Raw genomic sequence first — 18208 nt, 5'->3', positions numbered from 1 at the left:
GACATCACAAGAAATTCATAGTGGCCATAACGAGTTCTGAATGCCATCTTTAGAATATCCGAATCCTGAATTTTCAACTGATGATACCCCGATCTCAAATCAATTTTGGAGAACACCCTCCCTCCCTGAAGCTGGTCAAATAAGTCATCAATATGCGACAAAGGATATTTATTCTTGATTGTAACCTTGTTCAACTGCCTATAATCAATGCACATCCACATAGTACCATCTTTCTTCTTCACAAACAGAACTGGTGCACCCCAAGGTGACACACTAGGCCTAATAAACCCTTTTTAAAGGAGTTTCTGAAGTTGCTCTTTCAATTCTTTTAACTCAGCTGATGCCATACGATACAAAGGAATAGAAGTGGGATGAGTGCCCTGCACCACGTCAATACCGAAATCAATATCCCTGTCGGGTAACATACCCGGTAGGTCTGCAGGAAATACATCCGGAAAGTCTCGCACGACCGGTACTGAATCAATTATAGGAGTATCTACATCAATATCTCTCACAAAGGCCAGATATGACAAATATCTCTTTCCAACCATACATTGGGCCTTCAAATAAGAAATTACCCCGCTAGGAACAAACTCTAGAGAACCCCTCCATTCAACTTTCGGCAACCCCGACATCTTTAACGTCACGATTTTTGCATGACAGTTCAGAATAGCATGGCATGGAGATAACCAATACATATCCAGGATTACATTGAAATCGACCATATCGAGTAATAAGAGATCAACCACAGTCTCCAATTCCCCAATAGATACCACACATGACCGATGCACACGGTTCACAGTAATAATATCGCCCACCGGTGTAGATACACAAACGGGTAAAACTAAGGACTCACAGGGCATATCCGGATAATAAGCAAAATACGATGATACATATGAATAAGTGGAACCAGGGTCAAATAATATAGAAGCCTCCTTGTGGCACACTGAAACAATACCTGTGATCACTACATCTGAAGCAACAACATCTGGCATGGCAGGAAAAGCATAGAACCAGGCCTGACTGCCACTTGATCGGCCTCCCCCTCTTGGGCGACCCCTAGCTTCCTGACCCCCACCCCGAGCTGGCTGGGCGGGTGATGAAACTGCTGGTGCTGGTGCCGTCAGTCGAGGACTCTGCTATAGAGCCCCACTCAACAGCCTAGGACACTCTCTCTTGAAATGACCAAATTCCCCGCACTCGAAACAATCCCTCCTCTGACGGAATTGTTGCTCCTGATATCCCGAGGAATTACCTGTAGAAGCCTGAGCGGGCGAGGCATGATAAGAACTCTGCGTTGGTAGTGCATTGAATGTAGACTGGCCTGAGTGAGCACTGTAAGAACTATGGCTAGCTAATGAGCCACGATGAGCTGGACGACCCGTCTGAGCGTGTCTGTAAGAACGACCCCTACCACGGTAAAACTGACCCCCTAAAGGAACACCGCTGTAATCACCTGGACCACGAGGCTTGTTAGCCTCCCTCTCTCCACGTTCCTGGCTACAAACCATTTATATCTACCGAGCAATTTCAACTACCTCATCAAAAGTAGCACCAGACACCCTCTCCCTAGTCATAAGTAACCGCAACTGATATGTGAGGCCATTAATAAACCTCCTAATCCTCTCCCTATAAATGGGAACCAACCAGATTGCATGACGAGCCAAATCAGAAAATTTCATCTCATACTACATCATAGACATGCCATCCTGACATAACTGCTCAAACTGTCTGCGCAACTCCTCTCTGTGAGGCTACGGCACGAACTTCTCCAAAAAGAGAACGGAGAATTCCTGCCATGTAAATGGTACTGTGCCAACTGGTCTGCGCCTCTCAAAAGCCTCCCACCATCTGAAGGCAGCCCCAGAAAACTAAAAAGTAGTGAACGAGACCCCACTGGTGTCCAAAATACCTGATGTCCGAATCATCCACTGACACCTATCTAGAAAACCCTGAGAATCCTCTGACTCCGTAATGCTAAAAGATGGAGGTCGAAGCCTCTCAAATCTCTCAAGTCTCCTCTGCTCATCATCTGCCATAACAGGAACTACTTGGGCCTGTGCAGCTGCAGCCGGCTGGGCTGCTAGTGCCCCGGTATCTAAAGTCCCTGTACTACCTGTTCTAGAGTACGAGCAACAGGGGTATGAGTACCTCCCCCGGCCTGAGAAGTGGCAGGTGCGACCTGAGCCGAAACCACCTGAGTCAAACCAGTGAAAGCTGCCAATATCTAGGCCAAAGTCTCCTGAAGGCCTGGAATCTCGATGGGCACAGCTGGTGCCTGAGCCGATCTTGTCGGCTCAGCTATATCTGGAATCTGCTCCTGAGCTGGAGCAACTGCTGGTACTATAGGTGCTGATCCAACAGTGGTACGAGCTACACCTCGACCTCTACCTCGGTCCCGGCCTCTGCCACGACCCCGGCCTCTCGCAGCCCTAACTGGTGGCACTAGTGGCTGACCGTTTGATCCGGTAGTACGTGTCCTCACCATCTGTGAGAGAATAGAATAACAGAAATTTAGTTTTCGGAATCGACAAATTCGCACGACAGAATACAAGAAAGAATCCTAACCTGTCGTGATGGAGCCTATCTCAGTACTAGGCAAGCCGACAACATTAATAACCCACTATTTCCTTTAAGTTTGAAAACATAATGTATAATATAATACCAAAAGTCTAGCAAATTCCGATACAACACTCCCAAAACCTTGTGTCACTAAGTACCTGAGCATCTAATATGATTACAAGTCTGGAAAATACGGTCTATGATAGTCTGAGACCAAATACAGTGAACAAGGAGATAGAGAAGGAGAGACAAGGTCTGCGAAACACGACAACTACCTCAGAATCTCCGGAAAATCAACTGCGCGAAAGAATCAACACCCGCTATATCCGGGAACACCTGGATTTGAACACGAAATGCAGGGTGTAGTATGAGTACAACCAACTCATTAAGTAACAATAATAAATAAAGAACTAAAAATAGTGACGAGCTACACAATTATAGTTCACTTTCAGTAATTCTAGCAAAGAATAGACATGCTTTCAAATCCAGCAGTTTAAGTCAAATCAATTTTATACAGTTCATGTTCATGTAATCCAGATATAGAATCTTTCAGAGAATTTGACAACAATGACAGATAACAAATAAATGCAACAACAAATGAAAAGCAAGTACAGCCTCTAAGGGCAACAGTCACTCAACTCGTTACAACAGCTCAACCACTCGGCTCTCAGCCCTCAGCACTCACACACAATGGGTACACGCGCTCACTGGGGGTGTACAAACTCCGGAGGGGCTCCTACAACCCAAGCGTTATAATCAGCACTGCCAACTCACGTGCTGCACAGATAACTCACGTGCCATAGTATCAATATGTGGATCCACACGGCCAACTCACGTGCTGCACGGACAACTCACGTGCTATAGTATCAATATTTGGATCCGCACGACCAACTCACATGCTGCACGAACATCTCACATGCTATAGTATCAATATCTGGATCCGCACGGCCAACTCACGTGCTATAGTATCAATATCTCACAATCAGGCCCTCGACCTCACTCAGTCATAAATCTCTCCAGTCTCTCGGGCTCTCAATAATCATGAAATAAGCCCAAACAACAATGATATGATGCATCAATAATGAACAATAGAGACTGAGATAAAATAAACAAGTAAACTATGACTGATTACCAAACAATAATTTAGTAGATAATTCAGCATGTACTCGACCTCTGTGGGTCCCAAAAGTACCAACATATAGCCTAACAATGGTTTCTAACATGTCTTACAGTCAAATTTCCACAACACATAGACAGCATATAGCTAACAACAAGTTATTCAACTTTATAGTTTTACGGGACGGACCAAGTCATAATCGTCTCGGTGCATGCCCACACGCCCGTCACCTAGCATATGTGTCACCTCCAAAGTAATCACATGATACAAAAGTCCGGGGTTTCATACCCTCAGGACCAGATTTAAAATTGTTACTTACCTCAAACCGCGTAATTCTTTATTTCGCTATGCCCTTGCCACGAGAATTGGTCTCCGAAGGCCTCGAATCTAGTCACAAATAATTCATTTCAGTCAATAAAATTTATTGAAATTAATTCCATAAGAAAATACTAATTTTCCATAAAAATTCAAAATTTAGCTCAAAAATCACCTGTGGTGTCCACGTCTCGGAACCCGACAAAAGTTATAAAATCCAAAAGCCCATTCAACCATGAGTCTACCCATACCAATTTTACCAAAATCTGACTTCAACTCGACCCTCAAATCTACAAATCTTATTTCCAAATTTCTAAGTTCAAATCTCTGATTTACACCTCAAAAACATGTAATCTAGTCAGATTATTTGATGATAATTCAATATTATGGAGTAGAAATGATCACAAGGGACTTACCTTAAGTTTTCCTTGAAAATCTATCAAAAATCGCCTCTTCTCAAGCTTCAATTTGCCAAAACTAGCGAATGGGACGAAGTCCTATGCTTTATAATTCTGCTCAGACAGCCTCGGTCCTGCCTCGATCTTGGCCTTCGATCGGGGTCCTCGATCTTGGGCCTCGATCCTAGGTCTCGATTCTGGCCCTTGACCCTGGCCTTCGATCATGGCTTCGATCCTGGTCCTCGACCCTGCCTTCGATCGTGGCCCTCGACCCTAGGCTTGATCGTGGCTTCAATCTTGGTCCTCGGCCCTGCCTTCGATCGTGGCCCTCGACTCTGGGCTCGATCTTGGGTTCGATCCTGGTCCTCAACCCTGCATTCGATCATGGCTCTCGATTCTGCGCTCGAATCTAGGCTCGATTTTTGGCAGAAGGAATTTCAAGTAGAAGGAAATTGCAGCAGCTGTTGTAGTTTAATTTTTGATCTGTTAACTATTCGAAACTCACCCAAGGCCCTCAGGACCTCAACTAAATACACAAACAAGTCCTAAAACATCATACGAACTTAGTCGAGTCTTCAAATCACATCCAATAACACTAAAAACAGGAATCACACATAGATTCAAGCCTAATGAACTTTGAAACTTTTCATTTCTACAAACAATGCCGAAACCTATCAAATCACGTCCGATTGACCTCAAAATTTGCACACAAGTCATAAATGACGTAATAGACCTATTTAAATTTTCAGAATCAGATTTCGACCCCGATATCAAAAAGTCAACCCCCGGTGAAACTTTCCAAAATTTCAACTTTCTGCATTTCAAGCCTAATTCCTCTATGGACCTCCAAAAAACTTTTCGGACACACTCCTAAGCCTAAAATAACCATACGGAGCTATTAGAATCATAAAATTTCATATCCGAGGTCTTTTACACATAGGTCCACATCCGGTCAACTTTTCTAACTTAAATTTTTAATTATGAGACTAAGTGTCTCATTTCATTCCGAATTTCTTCCGGACCCGAACCAACTAACCCGGTAAGTCATAAAATAATTATAAAATATAAATTAAGCAGTAAATAGGGAAACAATATTATAATACTCAAAACGACCGGCCGGGTCGTTACCGTTCATTATGTGTTGTGAAAACTGTTTATGAAATATACTGAAAAGAAGAAAGAAAGGAAATTGAAATTTTAGTTGGCACAATGTGCAAATTACTTGTGATTCGGAGTTGAGGACGAGATCCTCGCATTTTTATATGATGTGAAATATTTAAACCGGGCTGCAAGCCACGGTGGAAGTTATATAAGGACGAGGTCCTTGTGGTGAAATATTTATGAGTTTAAAATTCTCCCTGTGTGAAATTTAATTTGTATAATAATATTAATAGGGAGTCATGCCTGTAAGGCTTATTTGATAATTCTTGTATATTTTATGTGCATATTCAGCCATTTTCGTGTTGTAAACATTGAGTTTTAGCCTAGGAGATAAGTGCCCAGGCGGCATTAAATGTGAATCATTAAATCGAGTAAATAGTTATGAGGTCTTCATGCCTCACATTTTGTTCTCGGTGTTGTGAAAATTCGAAACGAGGTGTTGGTTAATATGAGATTAATTGATGATGCTGTAATTAATTATGAATAGATTTTAATACCATAGATGTGGTGATGGGCATACATAATGATGTGCTTCATATCCTGATATCATTATGATAATGCGGTGCATGTAATGCTGAGATTAGTGTTATTCATATATACATTGTGGTGCTTTTTTGGGTTGTGGATGTGTTATTAGAAGTTATTTTGGTGTTACTCTGGCAGGTGGATTGACCCATTTACAGGGGAGGCTCTGCCAAAATTTCTGAAAAATTTGTGAGTTAATAAAAATTTGGGGATTGAGATGTGAGAAAGAAGAGAAAAATTATGTTATGTGTATGAGGGCGAATAAATCATAAGCGGGGGAGAATGTAGCACCCCGGAATAATTTCAAAGTACTTCAACACTATCAAAAAGTTGATGTGTGTGTAGGCACGAGTGGCTATAGCCAGTTGAGACTAATACCGTGCGTTGTTTTAAAAATCAGGCCTTTAGAAGATGTTTGGAGTGTAAGAAATTGGTCTTAAAGTTTACAAGTATGGATAAAAAAAATAATCTCAAATAAGATGGTGTTGTCGGGCTTATCTCAAATGCGGTAACGTGGTATCAACCGCGCGTATATGTGTAAAAATAAAAATCATCAATTTGGTAACCTCAGAATAATTTTTAGCATGTTCGAGGATGGACGTTTGTTTAAGAGGTGGAGAATGTAATGACCCGACTTGTCATTTTAAGAATTAACGCCCCGTTCAGTGACTTAAGGTCTAGAGCAGCTTCGCAATATGTATTATGACCCGCGGGTGTGGTCGAGTTTGATTTACTGAATATTCAAAATTAAATTAAAAGAACAATCCTTATTTAGAAGCTTAAATGGAAAGAGTTGATCGGAGAGTCGACTTTTGAATAAACGACTCCGAAATAGAATTTTGATGATGTCAATAGCTCCGTATGATAATTTTGAACATAGGAGCGTGTCCGAAAAATATTTAGGCTACTAATTCTACAGTTACGTCTGTAGGGAAATGTTTTTCCGTAAATAAGGATAATACTGCAATAATTATTTGTTATTCGGATATAGATACACGGATTGGCTTGAGTCGTGCTGGGCATTGTCCTAAAAAATTATTTTAGCAATGTGAAATATTTTTCCAGGATTAAACAAGCATACTTCTATTTATTTAGAGGATACATGCATCAACAAAATTTAATATTAAATACAACAGGTTCAGAAAATTGGAGAGAAGAATTAATAATAATAGGTAATGATTGTAGGAATAAAGTAATGATTAGCTAATTATAAAGAAGGAAGAAGCAAGATGAATTCTCAAATGAGAATTGAGTGAGTATGATGGCTAATCCACAACCTATTTATTGGTAATTAGAGAGGTTGCATGTATGACAAGTGTCGAGAGTCTTTTAACACTTGTCCAAATATATTAGTCCACTTGGCTTTAATATTAACAAGTATACCTAGTTTTCCATGCATGAAGACACATAGTATATTTACATAGCCACTTGTCAAAGCCCTTCAACACTTGGCTTTAAGGCTTCATGCAAGAAGCCACTTGAAAATAGATAGGACACTTGTAAAATAAAAAGACACATGGTTGTTTAAAATTTTGAAAATACTCCCACAATCCCCACATATTTTCAAAATTTATAGGAGAAAGATAAAGGAATGGAAGAATTGACTTGTTGGATTTGCATGGTCCAAATGTAATGGGTTTGGTGTCTTCAGGACTATGAACTAAACTTACACCAATAAAGATTAACTCACAGAATTACTGGTGAAATATAATATTTTTATGAACCAATAATTCTTATTGTAAGTCAGAGATTTTATCAATCACATTTTGACCCTCACAATTTTGCTGTTCAACGCGGTTTTGTACCACTAGGCCATGCGCGTGCGCCTGGTTATTCATGAGAGCTCTAGAGACTAGGCCAAAATCTCATAGGAGCGGCCCACTCCACTCCTATATAGGTGAATTCATCAAGTGTATACTGCATTTAAATATACCATCCATAAAGAATATGAATCCATTAAGAGTTATAACTCAACCACTCAATTAGTAGCAGTCAAGCACTCTCTTGTAGTGCTTCAGTGTCAATATTGACTTATTATTACCCATATGAACCTACTTCATGGGATCTCCAATCACATAGGTTGGGTTACCATATCTATTGACAACATGTCGGCCTTAACCCCATCTCTCTTGAGGTTTGAAGAATTAATTTTGTTCCCATAGGTTTAGTCAGAGGATCGGCCAGATTTATTTCTGATTTCACATAGCCAATGGAAATTATTCCATCTCTCAACAGCTATTTTATGACATCATGTCTTAATTTTATGTGTCACCTTTTACAATTATAAGATTTATTCTTTGCAATGGCTATTGACGCTTGACAATCACAATGCATAAACATAAGAGGCCATATGTCCTTGATTAAAGGAATATTAGCTAAGAAGTTTCTTAGCCATCAAAGCCACAAACTCTGATTCCATAGTCGATCTAGCAATAATCGTCTGTTTAGCTGATTTTCACAGTATTGCACCACCACCAAGGGTGAATACATAACCACTAGTAAATTTTGTCTCATCAGAATCAGAGATCCAGTTTGCATCACTGTACCCTTCCAAAATAGAAGGAAATCTACTATATAAGATACCATAAGTCATGGTTCCTCTCAAATATTTTATTGGTCAAGCAAATGTAAACCAATGCTCGTTGTTGGGATTACGAGTATATCTACTCAGTCTACACACAACATAGGCTATATCAAGCCTTGTAAAATTCATTAAATGCATTAAACTCCAAATAATCTAAGCATATTTAGACTAAGCAACAGGGTCACCATTATTCTTTTTCAATTGAGAGTTAGCATCAAAATGAGTGCTCACATGTGTGATATTAAAATATTCAAACTTCTTAAGAAGTATCTCAACATTATGTTCTTGTGACAATATTATGCATCTTCACTCCTTATAACTTTAATTCCCAATATTGTATTTACTTCACCCAGATCTTTCATATCAAAATTAGTAGACAAAAATAATTTCGTACTTTGTACAAAATTTAAACTTGTACCAAATATAAGTATGTCATCAACATATAGACATATTATCACATAATCATTGTCTACCACTTTAGTATAAACACATTTATCCACCTCAATTGAAGAAAAACTATCTCTCAGTAAGACTTGTTCAAATATCCCATACCACTGCTTAGGAGCTTGTTTAAGTCCATAAAGAGATTTAATTAATTTAAAAATTTTATTTTCTTGTCCAGGATTGACACAGCCTTCAGGTTGAACCACATAAATCTCTTCTTCTAAATCACCATTTAAAAAGTTGTTTTAACATCTATTTGATGGATAAAAAGCTTGTGGATTGAAGCTAAGGCAATTAAAACTCGAATAGAAGAAATTCTAGTCACTGGTGCAAATGTATCAAAATAATCTATATTTTATTTTTGAGAAAATTCTTTTGCTACTAACCGAGCTTTATATTTATCTAAAGATCCATCAGGATTAAATATCTTTTTGAAAATCTATTTACAACCAATAGGCTTTGCACTAGGAGTTAAATCTGTTAAAATTCATGTTTTATTTTTCAAAATAGAATCGATTTCAACTTTTATTGCCTCTTTCCAATAATTAGCTTCTGAAGAAGATGTAGCTTCAAAATAATTTGATGGTTCGTTATCGACAATAAAAGTTTGAAAATTATTTCCATAAAAAAAAATATTATTTCCTAGGCCTTTTGCTCCTTCTCAGTTCCTCTTTAGAGGTAGTCTCATTATTTCTTTCGACAGGTGCATGAGAAATTTTATCAGACAGTGGAAAAATATGTCCAAAGAACTCTGCATTCTTCGTCTCAACTATAGTATTGCAATCAAGCACATTACTTTTTAAAATAAGAAATCTATATGCAGTACTATGTTCAGCATATACAATAAGCATGCAATTAGCAGTTTTAGAACCTATTTTTCTCTTTTTAGGTTCGGGCAAAAGAACTTTAGCAAGGTACCCCCACACTTTTAAGTATTGTAAAACCCTTCCACAATTCATACAAAGTTTTTGTCACGACCCAATTTCACCTATAGGTCGTGATGACTCCAAACACTACAGCTAGGTAAGCCAACTAGTAATTTAAATATACATTAATTATTTTCAGAATAATTTTCTAAGTAATTTTTATTATTTTACTAGCAATATTAAAGAAAATATAAAAGATACCGATTAATTTAAATCCAAGATAAATAATCAACTCCCAATTCTACCAATGTGTGTGCCAAGACTTGGTGTCACAAGTGTATGAGCATCTAGTAGATTATACAAAACTCCAAATATTGTCTGAAATAAAAATAGACAGAATAAAAATGCAAGAAGAGGCGCCGGTAGCTGCAGAACGGTTCAGAAAGGCAGCTCACCACTACGTCTCTGGATAATGTGGATGTGCAATGATAGGTCCTCCACTAGTACCTGCCTCAGATCCTGCATAAAAAGTGCAGCAAGTGTAGCATGAGTACGTAAACAACGTGTACCCAGTAAGTATCAAGTCTAATTTTGAAGTGGTAGAGACGAGATGATCGACTTTGACGCTCACTATGGGTCAATAATAATAATTGAAATAATACTAGAATATCTAAATCAACATGATTCATAGAGTTAACAATAATTTATTTAACCAATAGAAAAAAATTAAATTCCTTTAAATGTAACAATTTCCAAACTATTAACTAGCCTCATTTACAGGGATAACAATAATTTCTTAACAAGCAGATATAATTAATTTTTTAAATTTCAAAGATTTTCAATTTATCAATTAGCTTCACAAGCTGCAATATACTATCCAAATATCGTGTAATTATTATTATTAAGCACGATTTTTTGCCGAGGTCGTACGACCCGATCCAGAGTGTCATGTCGCTGCTGAGGGACGTGCAGCGCGATCCATAGATGCATCTATCTTGCCGAGGCGTTCGGCCCGCTCCACAAGAAAGGAGGACATTTTCTTATGTACCTCCGGAAGGAGAGTATATTTATTATAAGATAAATTCTGGAGGAAGAACAATTTCTCTTAACAATTAATTAATTTAAACAGAAAATTAAGTATATGAGATTTCCATCCTTTAATATTTTTATCTAACAATTCACAATATATATATATATATATATATGTGTGTGTGTGTGTGTGTGTGTGTGTGTGTGTGTCAAATAATATTAATTAAATAAAGAATACAATGTACACAAGTAATTCATGCTTGAGTCCTAAACTACCCGGACTTTAGCATTAATAGTAGCTACGCATGTACTCTCGTCACCTCGTGCGTACGTAACCCCCACAATTAGCAACAATTATTACTTTAATTACCTATAGGGTAATTTCCCCCTCACAAGATTAGACAAGAGACTTACCTCAATTTGCTCCAATTTAATACACTAGAAGGCCTTTTCCACGATTATCCAATTGTGTCTAGCTCGAATCTAGCCAAATTAATTCGATACAATCACTAAAATTTATAGGAATCAATTCTATAAGAAAATACTATATTTTTCAATGAAAATCCGAAATTAATTCAAAAATCGTCCGTGGGGCCCACGTCTCGGAATCCGGCAAAAGTTACGAAATATGAACGCCCACTCAACTACGAGTCTACCCATACCAAAATCACTAAATTTCGATAACAATTCGGCCCTCAAATCCTCAAATCTATCCAAGAGGTTTTTAAAACTTTTCCAACTTAATTCACCAATTAAATGATAAAAATAGTGATGGATTCAGGTAATTTAACCAATTTTGAGTTAAGAACACTTACTCCGTTGTTTTCTCTGAAAATCTCCCAAACATCGCCTAAATTCGAGCTCCAAATCGTTAAAAATGGAAAATGGGACGAAATCTCATTTTCAGAACTTAAACTGTTTGCCTAGTGATTTCTTCTACGCGATCGCGAACTTCCTCTCGCGATCGCGAAGAACAATTCCAACACTGCCCAAAATTAACTCTACGCGATCACAGAAAGTCTCACGCGATCGCGAAGCACTGACTCCGTAAACCTACGCGATTGCGAACCTCCTCACGCGATCTCGAAGCATTAAGCGCGTGGCCCAGTTCCTCCCCAGTTTCCCCTACTCGATCACAAATAACGCCACGCGATCGCGATGCACAGACTGGCCCAACCTATGTAATCGCGGACTTGCCCACGCGATCACATAGAACAAATTTTTCTGCTGCCCAGTTAAGCCTACGCAATCGCAACCCCATTCACGAGATCACGTAGAACAAATTCACCTCTGCCCAAATTACCCTACGCGATTGCAGATAGACTTACGCGATCGCGTATAAGGAAATTTGAAGAAAATTCCAGCAGCTATCAGCAATCTCCCAAAAGCCAACAATGACCCGTTAGCCGTCTGAAACTCCCCCGTGCCCCTCGGGACCTCAACCAATTATACCAAAAAGTCCCAAAACATCATACGAACTTAGTTGAACCCTCAAATCGCACCAAACAATGCTAAAACTACGAATCATCGTCCAATTCAAGCTTAATGAAACTTAAGATTTTCAACTTCTACATTCGGTACCGAAACCTATCAAATCAAGTCCGATTGACCTATAATTTTTCATACAAGTCATAAATGACATAACAGAGCTATGAAAATTTTAGAATTGGATTCTGACCTCGATATTAAAAAGTCAACTTCCCGGTCAAACTTCCAAACTTAAATTCCTGTTTTAGCCATTTCAAGCCCATTTTAACTACGAACTTCCAAATGAAATTCTGAACACGCTCCTAAGTCCAAAATCACCATACGGAGCTATTGAAACCGTCAAATCTCGATTCCGGGGTCGTTTTCTCAAAATATTGACCGAAGTCAAACTTAGCATTCTAAGGCCAACTTAAGAAACCAAGTGTTCCTATTTCAACCCGAACACTTCCAAAACCCGAAGCAACTATCCCCGCAAGTCATAAATTAATAAAAACAGATACATGGAGTTTTATTTAGGGGAACATGGTTCTAAAAGTCAACATGACCGGTTGGGTCATTACAGTTTTACCAGTTCTTCTATGTGGTATTCTATTTTTTAAGTGACATGCAGATAATATAGCTTCACCCCACAAATTATCAGGAGCATTAGAACTAACTAACATAGAGTTCATCATCTCTTTCAATATTCTATTTTTTCTTTCAACTACTCCATTTGACTCAGGTGAATGAGGCAGAGTTACTTCATGAATTATTCCTTCTTTTTCACAAAACTCATTCAAAGATAAATATTCTCCACCTCTATCAGATCTAATTCCCTTGATTTTTCTACTAAGTTGATTTTCAACCTCAGTTTTATAAAAAATAAAAGTATTAAAAGTATCATCTTTATTTCTAAGCAAATACAACTTAGTATATCTAGAAAAATCATCAATAAAAGTTACATAATATCTTTTACCACCTCTAGTCATGGTTTGTTTTAAATCGCCTAAATCAGTGTGAATTAATAATAATAATTCAGTTTCTCTATTCATAGAAAAACAAGTCTTTCTAGTACTTTTAGCTTCAACAGATATTTCACACTTGTCAATATTATTTGAGTTTAAACCAAATATTAATCCTATTGACTGTATTTTCTTTATATACGCGACATTAACATGTCCTAGTCTAGTATGCCATAAAGAAATAGAATCAACCATATAAGCAGAAGAAGATGCATTTTCATTGCTAGTATCAGAAATATTAAGCATAAATAAATCATGGTTATAATATCCATTGCCTACAAAAATATCATTTTTGGTCAATATGACCTTATCATTCTCGAAAGAAACCTTCACTCCAACTTTTCATAATAATCCTACTGAAACCAAACTGGTTTGAATATTAAGAACATGCAATACATTACTCAATAGATGTGAGTTTGAGAAGAATTTTTCCTTTCCCAAGAACGCGAGTTGTTTTTGAGTCACCAAGATAAGTAGTTTCTTCTCCTTTCTCAATTTGGGTATAAGACAAAAATTCATTTTTGTCCGCATAAATGTGCCTAGTAGCATCAGAGTCTATCACCCAATTTTTCACATTGGCCACATTGTTTATTTAGGAAATGACCGCAATAATTATATTATCCACTTTAGTCAAATTTAATTTTGACTTAGCGAGATTGTCATTTATCCCAACTCTTTTCTTGCATTGAGATTCATTTTTCTTGAAGGTTTTAATATTAGAATTGGATATGTAACCATGTCTATTTACATACCTGTATTTGACATCAGTGTCTGCTCAAGTTGTAAATGCAATAACGGATTTGTAGCACCATGAATATCTGGTAGAACAATTGGAACAACAGTAGCAGAGACAACACCAAAGTTGGCATCATCATCAAAAATTTTCATAGTAGTACCACTTGCCATAGTTTCTTAGATTGTAAGAAAATAACACGGGAAATAAGGATAATACTGCAATAATTATTTGTGATTCAGATATAGATACATGGATTTACTTGAGTCGTGCTGGCCACTGTCCTAAGAAACTATTTCAGCAATGTGAAATATTCCCCTAGGATTAAACAAGTCTACTTCCATTTATTTAGAGGATACATGAATCGGCAAAATTTAATATTAAATCCAACATATTCAAAAGATTGGAGAGAAGAATGAATAATAATAATAATAATAATAATAATAATAATAATAATAATAATAATAATAATAATAATAATAATAATAATAATAATGGGTAGTGATTGTAGGAAGAAAGTAATGATTAGCTAATTACGAAGAAGGAAGAAGCAAGATGAATTCTCGGTTGAGAATTGAGTGAGTATGATGGCTAATCCACAACCTATTTATAGGCAATTAGGGAGGTTGCATGTATGACAAGTGTGGAGAGTCCTTTAACACTTGTCCAAATATATTCGTCCACTTGGCTTTAGTATTAACAAGTGTACCTAGTCTTCCATGCATGAAGACACATAGTAGATTTGCATAGCCACTTGTCAAAGCCCTTCAACACTTGGCTTTAAGGCTTTATGCAAAAAGCCACTTAGAAATAGATAGGACACTTGTAAAATAAAAAATCACATAACTATTTAAAATTTTGAAAACACTCCCACAACGTCTAGTCATCTTTGATGAGGTGAGCTAACAGTATAAATATTACTTTGAAATAAAACAATAAATAAAAGAAGAATATTGCAAAGAAAGAGAGAGAGAATTCTATTGATTTTGAGATGGATTACAATGGGGTAAGACTCCTCTATTTATAGGGGAAAATGACGTAGCCACAAAGTAACAAACTCTCTAAAAGATAAATATTCACTCTAAGTACAATTCTATTCATAACACTCCCTCTTGAATGTCTATTCAATAAATAATGTGCCTCGTTAAAACCTTAACTAAAATAAAATTCAGTGGGTAAAAGTTTCAGTAAAGGAAAAAGAGTACACATATTTAGAAATACGCCTTTTAGTTGCCTCGTTAAAAACCTTGCAAGGAAAACCCAGTGGGACAAAACCTTGTAAGGAAAAAAGTGTACAACGCGTATTAACTCCCCATGATAAGTGCATCAATTCACATCTTTGACCCTTCACATCCTGATCTTGTACACTAGCTACTTGAAGGTTGACGTCGGTATAGATTTGGTGAACAAATCAACCATATTATCACTTGAACGAATCTGTTGCACATTGATATCACCATTCTTTCGAAGGTCATGTGTGAAAAATAACTTTGGTGAAATGTGCTTTGTCCTATCTCCTTTTATGAATCCTCCCTTCAATTGGGATATGCATGTTGCATTGTCTTCATACAAAATCGTGAGTGATTTGTCACACTTCAAACCACATTTGTCTCGAATAAGATGTATTATAGACCTCAACTGCACACATTCTCGACTTGCTTCATGAATAGCAATTATCTCAGCATGATTAGATGAAGTAGCCACGCTTTATTACTTAGTCGATCGCCAAGATATGGCAGTGCCTCCACATATAAATACATAGCATGTTTGAGATCGAGCTTTGTGTGGGTCAGATAAATACCCAGCATCGGCATAACCAAAAAGATCGGGACTGCAGTTATTGCCATAAAATAAGCCCATATCGGTAGTCCCTTTTAGATACCGCAATATATGTTTGATTCCATTCCAATTTCTCCTTGTAGGAGAAGAGCTATATCTTGCTAAAACATAACTGACAAAGTTATGTCAGGCCTTGTTATATTAGAAAGATACATTAGTGCACCAATTGCACTAAGATATGGTACTTCAGGACCAAGTAGCTCTTTATTCTTTACTTGAGGTCAGAACAGATCTTTATTCACATCAAGTGATCGAACAACTATCAGAGTACTTAATGGATATGCTCCATTCATGTAAAGTCATTTCAATACCTTTTCAATGTAGGTAGATTGATGAACAAAAATCCCATTTTCCAAATGTTCAATTTGCAAATCGAGATATAATTTTGTCTTTCTGAGATATTTCATCTCGAATTCCTTCTTTAAATAATCAATTGCCTTTTGGAGTTCTATTGTGATGACCCAAAATGTCATCTTTAAATTTAATTATTAATTCTTTATTCTAAGACCTCGAAAAGTACTATTTTATCATTCCTCGACTTGCGTGTGTAGTCCGTATAATTATTCGGAAAGTCTTTATGTGAAAAATGGATTAAAATATGAATTAGAGCTTTAAAACTCAACTGAGCTGACTTTGGTCAACATTTTGAGCGAACAGACTCAGATCAATGTTTTGACAGTTCCGGTAGGTCCGCATCATGATTTGGAACTTGGGCGTATGCCCGGAATCAAATTCCGAAGTCCCTAGCCCGAGATATGAAATTTTGACGAAACATTTAAAGTTTAAGTTCAAATAGTGATCGGATGTCGAATTATATGCAAATGACCCCGAACTAGAATTTTGATGATTCCAATAGCTCCGTATGGTAATTTTGGACTTAGGAGCGTAATCAGAATTTTATTTGGAAGTCCGTAGTGGAATTAGGCTTGAAATGCTAAAAGTTGAATTTTTGGGAAGTTTGACCGAGGGGTTGACTTTTTGATATCGGGGTTGAAATTCAATTCTGAAAATTTTCATAGCTCTGTTATGTCATTTATGACTTGCGTGCAAAATTTGAGGTGAATCAGACTTGATTTGATAGGTTCCGGTGTTGTTTGTAGAAATTGAAAGTTTCAAAGTTCATTAGGCTTGAATCTTTGTGTGATTCATGATTTTAGCGTTGTTTGATATAATTTGAGGTTTCAAATAAGTTTGTATGATGTTTTAGGACTTGTTGGTGTATTGGGTTGAGGTCCCGAGGGCCTCGGGTGAGTTTCAGATGGTTAACGGATAAAAAATGGGACTTAAACAGCTGTTGCAAATTCTCTTCTGCTGTGCAATCGAGCCCCCAGAAATCGAGGCGAGGATCGAAGGCAGGCTCGAGATCCATGATCGAAGGCCCAGGATCGAGGGTTATGACCAAGGCCAGTGATCAAAGGCCATAAGGATCGAAGCCATGATCGATAGCCAGGATCGATGGCTGTGATCGAGCCCCAGGGTCGAGGGCCATGATCAGACTCCCCATGATCGGACTCCTCATGATCAGACTCCCCATGATTGGACTCCTATGATCGAGGTCCAGGATCGGACTCCACGATCAAGGTCAGCCTGAACAGATCCGTAAGTTATAAAAAAAACATGGGGGTTTCGTCCCATTCGCCATTTTTAACAACTTGGAGCTTGAGCAGAGTCAATATTTTATATATCTTCAAGGAAAAACATTGGGGTAAGTTTTCTTAACTCAATCTTGGTTAGATTACCCGAATCCATCACTGTTTTTAACATTTAATTGGTTATTTAAGTTGGAAAATTTTGAAAACCCTCTTGGATAGATTTGTGGATTTGAGGGTCTAATCGTCATTGGAATTTAGTCATTTTGGTATGGTTAGATTCGTGGTTGAATGGGCGTTCATATTTCGTAACTTTCGCCAGATTTTGAGACATGGGCCCCACGGGCCATTTTTGAGCTAATTTCGAATTTTATGGAAAAATGTAATATTTTCTTATGAAATTGATTACTATAATTTTTGTTGACTGTATCAAATTTATTATGACTAGATACGAGTCGATTGGAGTTGAAAAAATCAAGGAAAAAGCATAATACTTGATTAAATTGGAGCAAGTCGAGGTAAGTGACTTGTATAACCTTGTGTGGAGGAAATATCCC

General features: G+C 37.5%; 1 protein-coding gene across 1 annotated transcript; it reads right to left on the bottom strand.

The window, feature by feature from the left end:
• Positions 1-293: 293 nt before the first annotated feature.
• LOC138899146 (uncharacterized) lies at positions 294-1511 on the bottom strand. Its single transcript, XM_070185268.1, has 2 exons — positions 1256-1511; positions 294-988 (listed from the first exon to the last, which is right to left on the bottom strand). The coding sequence occupies exons 1-2, from the start codon at positions 1509-1511 to the stop codon at positions 294-296; spliced, it is 951 nt and encodes a 316-aa protein (XP_070041369.1).
• Positions 1512-18208: the final 16697 nt, after the last annotated feature.

The sequence above is a fragment of the Nicotiana tomentosiformis genome, chromosome 9 (genome assembly GCF_000390325.3).
Source record: "Nicotiana tomentosiformis chromosome 9, ASM39032v3, whole genome shotgun sequence".
Lineage (NCBI taxonomy): Eukaryota > Viridiplantae > Streptophyta > Magnoliopsida > Solanales > Solanaceae > Nicotiana > Nicotiana tomentosiformis.
Note: the sequence above shows the minus strand (reverse complement) of the source record. Positions and strands in the feature narration are given on the sequence as shown.

What these genes read in the sequence shown, in the direction of transcription:
- LOC138899146 (XM_070185268.1), bottom strand. Translation starts at nt 1,511, where the DNA reads ATGGTTTGTAGCCAGGAACGTGGAGAGAGGGAGGCTAACAAGCCTCGT. An exon ending in GCCCGCTCAGGCTTCTACAG is followed by an intron (nt 989 to 1,255) that starts GTAATTCCTCGG and finishes CTGCCATGCCAG; the next exon opens with ATGTTGTTGCTTCAGATGTA.